The following is an 11,865-nucleotide window of genomic DNA, read 5'->3' on the forward strand; positions in this document are numbered from 1 at the left end:
ATTATGATAGCTTGTATTATTATACATAACATGATTGTTGAGGATGAACGAGATACATATTTAAATTATAAGGACCCAAGTGAGTATGACCAAGCCGTGGAACAACCTTCATCCTCGAACAGAAGAAATAATGGAGAACCATTTCAATTTCACAACGGTGCTTAGAGGATAGCAAATTTGGATACTTACATGTCTAATAGAGTTCGAGTTCGTGATGAAATTATGCATAGAGCCCTCAAGTCAGATCTGGTAGAACATTTGTGGCTAAAATATGGAGGTAATAATAGGGAAGAGGGTAATAATAGGGAGTAAGGGAATTGTTATCGTAACTATAATCATATTTATAAATTATGTTATGTTTATCATATGTATTGTCGTATCCTTTTAAGATGTGTTCGCGTATTATTGTATTCGTATCTCATTATAATGTAATTTTGTTTTAAACTATATTTTCTTTGTTAACTTTTAATTCAATATTTATCTAATGTTGATTAGTGTTTAATTATAAGTCATAATTTAATTAAGAATGAGGAGACTAAAGGAAATAATTCTCTTGGTCCAAGTATGCATTTAATGTTAAGTCTAATAAATGCGGTTCAATATTAATTGACAAGTTAATAAATTCAGTGAGATCAAGTGAGCTGAATGCCTAGCTAGAGGCCGCTTCAGTTCAAGTGGAATTAATGATATTAATCCACAGCTTACTCTTGACTGAACCCGTAGGGTCACACAAATAGTACGTAAACGGATCAAGTATTTAATGACATTAAATACTCCATATATGGATATTCGGAATCGACGGATCTTGGTTTCAGTGGGAGCTGAGATCGTCAAAGGCAAGCAAGTGAATACTCCGGAAACGATGATATTACCGGAAACGGAAATATGGATCGTATCGGAAATATAAATATTATCCAAGTCGTAGATGTTGCCGGAAACGGAAACATGGTACATATCGGAAAATATTATCGGAAATGGAAATATTGCTGGAATCGGAAATATTGCCGGAAACGGAAATATTGTCAGAATCGGAAATATTATCGAAATCGGAAAATAATTCCGGAAACGGAAATATTAAATATTTGTTCGAAACGGAAATTAATTCCGGAATCTGAAATATTAAATATTGTTCGTATCGGAAATGAATTCCGGAATCGGGAATTTAATCAGAAGCGTATCGTACGAATTAGCATCGGACGAGGCCTGCCAGACGAAGGCCCAACACAAAGCCGGGCCATCGCCCAACAAGCCAAAGCGCAACAAACACACGCCAATCCTCGACCAGGCCCAGCGAGAAGCCAAGGCCCAGCCAAGGCTTGGGCGCGCATGCGGAGCAAAGGGGCTACCGGAATTCGTCATATGATTAAATCTAATCCTAAACAGATAAAGTTTATTTAAATAGAGTCCTAGCAGGATTCTAACTAAATAAATTAGTATTCTAATAGGATTATAATTCCTTTTCCATAACTATATAAATAGGTGCCTAGGGTCACATATTTACATTCAATATTGAAGTATTCAAAGGTAAGATTTTGGAACAAAATCAGCCAAACACTTGCAACCTATTTAGCCGAAAATCCTAGGTACCTTAAGGGCGATTCTAGTTGGTCAAGCTTAAGGCGGATCCGGACGTGCTGTGGACTATCTACGGAGGGACGACACTTGGAGTCCTAAAGACTTGTTCTTGTTCGGTTCGGGCGCAGCTAGGGAAGGCACGCTACAAAGTGTATGCACCTAAATTATGCTAAATGATTATGTGTAAATAATATGTTTCCTGACATTAAGGTTTTCCGCATGATTTATGTTCTGTCATATGTATCATAACCTAACAGTGGTATCACGAGCCTCTTATTATTTTCATAATCTAAATTGCATGAACATGGTTAAATTTTACAAATTTGCAAGAAATTAAAAGGGGTGATTAATTTTCGTAATTAATTGCAAATTGCGTTTATTTAATTATACGTACGCAATTTTTCGGCAGAATATTCGTTACTCAACCAAATCGATTGATTTTTGTGTCAATTTCGCATGTAAAAGGCATTCTAAAATTCGAAGCCTAACTATGACTTTTCAGAGGTTTGCGATTCTTGTTGATAAATCTTGAGTTTTTGATTGACCTACAGTATATGTTTAAAAATTATGAATGCCTAGACTTGTTAATTATACAACCTAATTTGTAATTATGATTAATTTGTTGAAATTCGAATAATTTAGAATTGATTTGTTTTTCATAATTAATTAATAATTTAATTAGGTATCCATGATTAAAATCCACCATAAAAATTGTTAATTTATGTTAAATTTAAATTTTTATGACCTAGGTTTGAATCCATGTTAATCGGAAATTAATTGATTAATAAATTTTTGATTTTTAGCCCTAAAATTATGAAATTAATATGATTTATTAATTTGTCATTAATTTTAAATTAAAAATTTTAAATTTTTATGAATACGCCCATAAATGTTGCCTGCACAAAGCAATGGAAGCTACGTGTTACCCTAAAGGGGTGTTGTATAGTGCGGGCACGCGACGACGAGCAAGGGAGCTCGTCGCCCGTGCGGTACGAATGCAGCGAGCAGCGAGCTATGCGGCACGCAAGGCTCTACGCCTAGGCGTGCGTGCAGGGAAATGGGCGAGGGCTATGGCACATAGCAACAAGCGAGATGCGTGTGGGCAGCAGCACGCTGCGCCACGACGCACCAAGCCTGCCGCAAGGTAGGCAGCCACGACACAACACCAAGCTGCGCGCAGCGTGGCCCTTGAGGCTGCGTGTGTGCGTGGCCATGGGGCGTGTGTGCAGTGTCGCTATGCGGGCTATGTGCAACGATCAATGGCACGGGGCATGGGCCTCGTAGCTCGATGGGGATTGGGCGCAAGCCCAAGTGCCTAGTCTTGCAAACTATTGATGCGTTTCGTTTTTAATTTTAAATTTTCAGTTCGGAAATAATTTTAATTAATTTTAAAATTAATAATTTAAATTGTTTTCTCAGATTTAATTTTGAATATTATAATTATTATAAATTTTAATTTATACTAATTATTTTACTAAAATTAAACCTTGAATTAATTTTAAATTCATTTAAATCAACTAAAAAATAAATTAAATAAAATGGATTCAATTATAAATTTATATGAGCTTTAAATTTTAATTAAATTTGTATGTTTCCGATTAGACTAGAAATACATTTTTATGTTTAAAATTAGTAAAGCATATGAATTTATTGGTTTAAGTGGGAGCAATTTTAGTCATAAACTCTTGATTAGGTCTACAAATCCATTAAGGTTAAACAACTTGATTAGAATTAATAAGGACTAAATAATTGGTAGATTATTGGTACCCTTAATTAATTGCTGCAAATATTTATGTGATGCATACAATGTGTTTTTATTAACCAGCTATGTGGGCCATTCATGATAACGAATGGGTGAATGGTATATATTGTATATGTACTGTTTTGCAGGTTATGAAGTGACTAGTATGGCCCAAATAGGATAGAAAATATAGTCTGCGTACCATTAATTTGAATGTAATTGGTCTAATGCACCAAATTTGTTTTTCAATTCAAATATGGTATGAGTACAATCAAATAGTTGTAATTAGTTTAATTATAGCTGTTCCTATTTGAAGAAAATGGCGCCTCCCACGGTGAAATTCAAGACGGAGTTTCCAATCCATTTTCAAGACGGACTTTGAAGTTGAAGCTTCAAGATGAAGTCGGGCCATACTAGATCACATTTATCTTATGCATGCTTTAAGTTATTTATTGGATTTAAATATGTCTTAAATATGCATGAGATTGTCGCTTGATTATGTTGCATGATTAAGGATTTTAGTTCACTTAAAATCTAACCAACATAGTAAGAGCCTTAAGTTCCAAACTTTAAAAATTGAGTTAAAAGGTGCCATGCCAAAATAACACTTACTTGGATAACCTTTACATCAATCTAGTAATAGTTTTACGCTCAGCGAGGTGTTACTTATTGATCCTAAAGGGGTAAGGTACACAAACAATTGTGAGTACATGTTAGTTTTGGTGAAACTCAACGATATAAGTAAGGAGTCCTTTTATGTCGTGGCAAAATTGATAGGTTTACCTAATAAGCTCTTAGACGTACCTATTAACCAAGAGTAGTTTCTAGACTATTAGAAAAAGGCTTTTGCTTACCTAAAATATTTTAGAATTGAGTCTAAATACATAATGTGCTTAATTCTTCAATGGGTTTTAGGATCTTGGAATCATTTTATTCACACCTGCCGGAACACATAACTTGAATAAAATGCTTAATGAACATTAAATTATGCATGTATGCTAGAATTTAAGTTTATTAAGAGAAACTCTGAATGATTATTTATTTGTTTATTCTTTTCTATTGTAGTTTAACTATGGCAAACAACAATCAAAACATCATCATGGGTTCTGAGCTTATGGTCAAGATGAACCTAACAAATTTTCTTGAATGGGAAGCTAAGCTAGTTGAAATAGTCAGACTCAATGGACTTGAGTATGTGCTGTTACATCCCATGCCAAGCTACTATGCCAGAGACATGACCCCTGAAAGATTTTCTGCCTGGGATGCGAATCTCAAAAAGGTTATGTGTCTCATGTTGAACAATATCCCTGATGAATGGGCTAGAAGGCTTGTAGCTTACGAACCTTTTACGCTCATCAAGAATCTGAGGGATATCTGTCGTGGAAGCACGGAGGATAGGGACCTAAACGTCCATGAGTTGATTGAATCAATGTCTGGTCTAACGGTTAGTTCTCCTAACAGGTGTTATAGGATGGAGGTCCAAAAAACACATGTTCAGCTCCTTCGCACTAAACAAAGGGTAGGCGTCCCACTAAGGTACCATGTGGATCTTATGCTTTCATATTTTGATCGCCTAAGTCTACTAGGAACACCAATAACCGAAAGGATGGCAGTCTCTATCTTGCTCAATTCACTGCACAATGGGTTTGGTCGCTTCAAGCAACTATACCTAAGTGAACCTAGAGAAGAAACAGTTGCAGAATTTGTTCACCTTGTCAGAAAGGCTGAGATAATACTGGACTGTGAAGCCAAAGATTTACTCAAGGCTAAAGGGAGACCCTTCAAGAAAGGTGGAAAGTCCAAGGGCAATGCTAAATCAAAGCAGGACAAGTCCACATCAAGCTGTCTTTATTGTGATGGAACAGGCCATTAGAAAAGAGAATGTCCAAAGCTAAAGGAAGATCAGAAGAACGGAACAGTCGTTCCATCTTCAGGTATTTTCGTTATAGGCTGTATACTTGCTAATTCAACTTCTTGGGTATTAGATACAGGTTGTGGCTCACACTTATGTTCCAATCCATAGGGACTAAGAAGAAGTAGAAGGTTAAGCAAGGGTGAAGTCGACCTACGAGTGGGAAATGGAGCACGGATTGCTGCATTAGCTGTAGGAACTTATTATTTGTCGTTGCCCTCTGGGCTAGTTTTGGAACTGGAAGAGTGTTTCCATGTTCCAAGTCTTACTAAAAATATCATTTCTGTTTCTTGCTTAGATATTAAGGGATTTTCCTTTTTAATAAAAGACAATAGTTGTTCGTTTTATTTTAAAGAGATGTTTTATGGATCTGCTAGATTAGTCAATGGACTTTATTTATTAGATCACGACAAACAAGTTTATAACATAAATACCAAAAAGGCCAAAAAGGATGATTCAGATCTCACCTATCTGTGGCATTGTCGATTAGGCCATATTAACTTGAAACGCATGGAAAGACTTCAAAAGGAAGGAATTCTAGAACCATTTGACTTAGAGGATTATGGTAAGTGCGAATCATGTTTACTTGGCAAAATGACAAAGCAACCTTTCTCTAAAGTTGGAGAAAGAGCAACTGAACTATTAGGTTTAATCCATACAGATGTATGTGGACCAATGAGTACAAATGCTGGAGGTGGTTTCAGCTACTTTATCACTTTCACTGATGACTTCAGTAGATATGGTTATGTCTACCTAATGAATCATAAGTCTGAATCCTTTGACAAATTCAAGGAATTTCAGAGTGAAGTAGAGAATCAATTAGGCAACAAGATTAAGGCACTGCGGTCTGATAGAGGCGGTGAATATCTGAGCTATAAATTTGATGACCATCTGAAAGAATGTGGAATTCTATCAGAATTGACTCCTCCTGGAACACCACAATGGAACGGTGTGTCGGAACGGAGGAACAAAACCTTGCTAGACATGGTTAGATCAATGATGGGTCAGGCCGAACTTCCAATAGAATTTTGGGGACATGCACTAAATACAGCTGCACTCACTATAAATAGAGCTCCGTCTAAAGTTGTTGAAAAGACTCCGTATGAGTTATGGTTTGGAAATCCTCCAGATGTGTCTTTTCTTAAGATTTGGGGATGTGAAGTATACGTAAAACGATTAATTTAAGACAAATTTCATCCAAAATCTGACAAATGTATCCTTGTGGGCTATCCAAAGGAAACAAAGGGGTATTACTTCTACAATACATCTGAGAACAAGGTGTTTGTTGCTCGAGATGGTATCTTTTTGGAAAAGAATCACATTTCCAAAATGACAAGTGGGAGAAAAGTAGACCTCGAAGAAATTCGAGTCGAACAACAAACTCTAGAGAATGCTCAAGATGACATTCAGGATGAAACCCAGAGATCTTTAGAAGTATCTGGTGAGAATCATGGTCAATCTAGAAATGTAACCCCGCGTAGATCGCAAAGATATAGATCTTAACCGGTAAGGTACTTAGGTATTTTGATGAACGAGAGCTATGACATTCTATTACTTGAAAGTGATGAACCTGCGACTTACAAACAAGCTATGACGAGCACTAGCTCCAAGCAATGGCAAGAAGCCATGGAATCTGAATTAGACTCCATGTCAGAAAACCTAGTGTGGGATTTGGTCGATTTGCCAGATGGCTACCAAGCCATAGGAAGCAAATGGGTTTTCAAACTGAAAAAGGACAAGGATGGAAAACTTGAAGTTTTCAAAACTAGATTGGTTGCAAAAGGTTACAGGCAAGTCCACGGTGTGGATTACGATGAAACCTTTTCACCAGTTGCAATGCTAAAGTCTATTCGGATAATGTCAGCAATCGCTGCATATTACGATTACGAAATATGGCAGATGGATGTCAAAACCGCTTTCTTAAACGACGTTTTAACAGAAACTAAGTTTATGACACAACCTGAGGGTTTTGAGGATCCAAAGAATGCTAAAAAGGTATGCAAGCTAAAGATATTAATCTACGGATTGAAGCAGGCATCAAGGAGCTGGAATTTTATCTAAAGTTGATTAGTGTTTAATTATAAGTCATAATTTAATTAAGAATAAGGAAAATAAAGGAAATAATGCCCTTGGGCCAAGTATGCATTTAATGTTAAGTATAATAAATGCGGTTCAGTATTAATTGACAAGTTAATAAATTCAGTGAGATCAAGTGAGCTGAATGCCAAGCTAGAGGCCGCTTCAGTTCAAGTGGAATTAATGATATTAATCCACAGCTTACTCTTGACTGAACCCGTAGGGTCACACAAATAGTACGTAAACGGATCAAGTATTTAATGGCATTAAATACTCCATCTATGGATATTCGGAATCGACGGATCTTGGTTTCAGTGGGAGCTGAGATCGTCAAAGGCAAGCAAGTGAATACTCCGGAAACGATGATATTACCGGAAACGGAAATATGGATCGTATCGGAAATATAAATATTATCCAAGTCGTAGATGTTGCCGGAAACGGAAACATGGTACGTATCGGAAAATATTATTGGAAATGGAAATATTGCCGGAATCGGAAATATTGCCGGAAACGGAAATATTGTCAGAATCGGAAATATTATCGAAATCGGAAAACAATTCCGGAAACGGAAATATTAAATATTTGTTCGAAACGGAAATTAATTCCGGAATCGGAAATATTAAATATTGTTCGTACCGGAAATGAATTCTGGAATCGGGAATTTAATCAGAAGCGTATCGTACGAATTAGCATCGGACGAGGCCTGCCAGATGAAGGCCCAGCACAAAGCCGGGCCATCGCCCAGCAAGCCAAAGCGCAACAAACACACGCCAAGCCTCGACTAGGCCCAGCGCGAAGCCAAGGCCCAGCCAAGGCTTGGGCGCGCATGCGGAGCAAAGGGGCTGCGACGAATGGGCCTTGCGCTGTGCGCTCGGCGTGGGCCGCAAGGCCTGCGTGTGGGCGTGCGGTGCTTGTGCGCCACTCGTGTGTGTGTTACTCGAATCCTAAAGCTACCGGGATTCGTCATATGATTAAATCTAATCCTAAACAGATAAAGTTTATTTAAATAGAGTCCTAGTAGGATTCTAACTAAATAAATTAGTATTCTAATAGGATTATAATTCCTTTTTCATAACTCTATAAATAGGTGCCTAGGGTCACATATTTACATACAATATTGAAGTATTCAAAGGTAAGATTTTGGAACAAAATCAGCCAAACACTTGCAACCTATTTAGCCGAAAATCCTAGGAACCTTAAGGGCGATTCTAGTTGGTCAAGCTTAAGGCGGATCCGGACGTGCTGTGGACTATCTACGGAGGGACGACACTTGGAGTCCTAAAGACTTGTTCTTGTTCTGTTCGGGCGCAGCTAGGGAGGGCACGCTACAAAGTGTATGCACCTAAATTATGCTAAATGATTATGTGTAAATAATATGTTTCCTGACATTAAGGTTTTCCGCATGATTTATGTTTTGTCATATGTATCATAACCTAATAGTTTAATGCATCTATTAATAATTGTTTTAAGTTATATAAGAGAGAGAATTGTGGTGACCAAAATGGTGACCAAAATAAATTGGGCAACCATTGGGGATGTTTGGGCATTGTTGGTCATAGGCTTTGGTCATGATTGAGTGGGAAAAGTATAAAATACTTATTTATTTGATGACCCAAAATTTTGGGTCATCCATTGGCTTTACTCTTAAAATGTAAAAGCATAATATAAAAAAGTATTTGTTTTTTAAGGGTGACACATGTCACATTCCAACATTCGGTATATAGAATTATAGATCCACACCTTAGGAATTTTGTAGTACCCATTTGAAAAACATCTATGCTAAACTTCACTCTTCAAATATGGAATTGATGGTTGCACTTTTGCCAATTCATGTATGCCATGGCACTAACACGAATCACGATCAAAGCTGAACATATCAGATACTTCCCCAAATCTTGCTCTAAGTTGTTTTGCTAATTAATAAATATGTACAAGACTTGAGAAACAACAACATTACGAGGAATTGTATCAAACCTTCTCGTTTGTGGTATAATCAATAACCTAGGTTTGTGATGAAATCATCAACAACAATCCATAACAGATTCGACAGAAAGATGAACTGAGAGAGAAATAATATTGAGAGCTTTCTTATTGCTTAAGCTATTGTAATTGTAATTCTTAATCAATGAATAAAGAGTAGATAATAGCTATTTATACAATAAGATAAGATAACTAAGAATCATGCATTGTGAGCTGACAGCTCATCAATTATGTTAGAAGGGTATCTTTCCAGTGTGTGAAGCACCAGCAGTGCATTGGTGTGCCTATGATAAGTCAGCAGTGTCAGCATCAGTAGTATAACCAACACCCCCCCTCAAGCTAGAGGTTGTAGTAGAAACTCATAGCTTGGATAAAAGCTCTTTGAAATGAGGAGAAGGTAAGGCTTTGGTGAAACATCAGCCAATTGAGAATGAGTGGGTAAATAAGTTAGCTGACTGAGACCTTCCATAACCTTGTCTTTAGTAAAGTGACAGTCAATCTTGATATGTTTGGTCCTCTCATGGAGAAGACTGGATTTTTGGCAATGTATATTGCAGATTGATTGTCACAATGGAGGGTTACTTGTTTCATATTTGTCACTCTAATTTCTTCTAAGAGTTTGACTAACCATGTAACCTTTGATGCTGCACCTGCCATATCCCTGCACTCAGCTTCTGACGAACTTCTAGGAATAGTATTCTGCTTCTTAGACTTCCAGGAAACAGGAGATTGTCCAAAAAGTAACAAGTAACCTGTAATGGATCTTCTCGAATTGGGGCATGCATCCCAATCATGATCACTTTCAGAAAGGCTTGTAGGGAAAGAGAATCAGAAGCTCTCATCAAAATACCCTGGCCTTCTGTGTGAGCAACATACCTAAGAACGTGATGGAGTGCTGCAACATGAGGCATCCTTGGAAGATGCATGAACTGACTAAGTAATTGAACTGCATAGCATAGATCAGGCCTGGTGTGAGTGAGAAAGTTGAGTTTGCCAACTAGTGTTCTGTAATGTTCTGGACAGTCATAGGGAAAACCTTCATCTGTAAGAAGTTTGGTGTTGATGGGTAGAGGTGTGACTGTAGGTTTGCTGATGTCAAAACCACAATTAGCCAACAAAGATTTGGTGAACTTTTTCAGAGTAAGGACAATCCCATCAGGCAGATAACCAACTTCAATCCCTAGAAAGTAATTCATGATCCCTAGATCTTTGATGCTGAAAGTAGTGTCCAAGTGTTTCTTCAAAGCTGTAATTGTGGGTAGGTGATTGCCAGTAAGGAGAATGCCACCCACATACACAGCTGCTAGGGTGATATGTAAGGCATCCTTCTTTATGAACAAAGAATAGTCAGTTTTTGATTGTACAAATCCTTGCTTCTGGAACTCCCCATCTAATTTGGCAACCATTGCCTTCAAGCTTGTCTAAGTCTATACAAGGACTTAGTGAGCTTACAAACTTTGTTTCCTGGGTTAGGTATGCCATCAGGCATCCTCATGTAAACTTCCTCATGTAAATCTCCATGAAGAAAAGCATTATTAATATCCAATTGATAGATATCCCATTTCAAACTAGCTGCCAGAGCCACAATTCACCTTACAGTAGCCATCTTGACCACTGATAGGCTAAAGTCGTATCACCTAATAAAAAATAACCTAAGTTCACTAGCTAGGTAGTAAAGGGAAGTCAGGATCGAATCCACAGGGAAACAGTGTTCTTTCTATTACTAATTAACTGATCCAGACTATTGGTATCAAAAGGGTTTGAATTGGTTTGTAGATTAAACTAATGCAATAATTAAAATAGAAAATATCAATGATAAAGGAATCTAGGGAAGCGGTTCACCACAAATGCAGACTGGGATTGGACAACGGACAACAACAATCAATTAACAATCATAACTAGGAAAGCATGCATCTCTCGAATCTTATGAATTCCTTAGGCAATTATAACTAGCAGGCTCTCGCTATGTACCAATTACAATTCCTATCTATTAGCCATGGATCAAAAACATCAGATTTATACCTCTCGGCGCATAATCTAAGGTTAATAAAACTCAAATCAAAATAGTCCGGCCGAACAGAATTGACGAGCAATAATGATAAGCTATAGAAATTATAATCAATCAATCAATAATCAAGTCCACATATAATCCCAATCATGCATTCATGGATCCCCTAAACGTTAGAAAATAGACTACTCACTCATGATAACAAATAACAAATAACAAAGCAAGCATATTATTGAAAGCATAATTAAAACAAAGTAATAAATCAAAATAAGAAAATAATACCTAAATGAAGAACAACGGAAATTGAAAGCTTGAATTTTTATATAAATTGAAACTAAGTGTTGGAACAAGTTTGAGAGAATAATAAGCTAAGGAAAATAAACTCACTCTTCAATACTAGAAAATAAGGTTCCTCTAAAAATAACCAAGGCTAGTATATATAGTTTGCCCAAAATAAAGCCTAAAAACTGGAAACATAAACACGCATTAAGCATCAGAGGTTGGCGTCGCCCGATCAGGCGACGCTTCACGCGATCGGGCGATGTGCTCGATAGTCGGCCCGATCGGGCCAAA

General features: G+C 37.2%; 1 protein-coding gene across 1 annotated transcript; it reads right to left on the bottom strand.

Moving 5' to 3' along the window:
- Positions 1 to 9,483: 9,483 nt before the first annotated feature.
- Positions 9,484 to 10,690, bottom strand: LOC110803989 (uncharacterized mitochondrial protein AtMg00810-like). The gene is made up of 3 exons (XM_022009537.2): positions 10,037 to 10,690; positions 9,913 to 9,995; positions 9,484 to 9,568 (listed from the first exon to the last, which is right to left on the bottom strand). The coding sequence occupies exons 1-3, from the start codon at positions 10,688 to 10,690 to the stop codon at positions 9,484 to 9,486; spliced, it is 822 nt and encodes a 273-aa protein (XP_021865229.2).
- Positions 10,691 to 11,865: the final 1,175 nt, after the last annotated feature.

The sequence above is a fragment of the Spinacia oleracea genome, chromosome 4, assembly GCF_020520425.1.
Source record: "Spinacia oleracea cultivar Varoflay chromosome 4, BTI_SOV_V1, whole genome shotgun sequence".
NCBI classification, from domain to species: domain Eukaryota; kingdom Viridiplantae; phylum Streptophyta; class Magnoliopsida; order Caryophyllales; family Amaranthaceae; genus Spinacia; species Spinacia oleracea.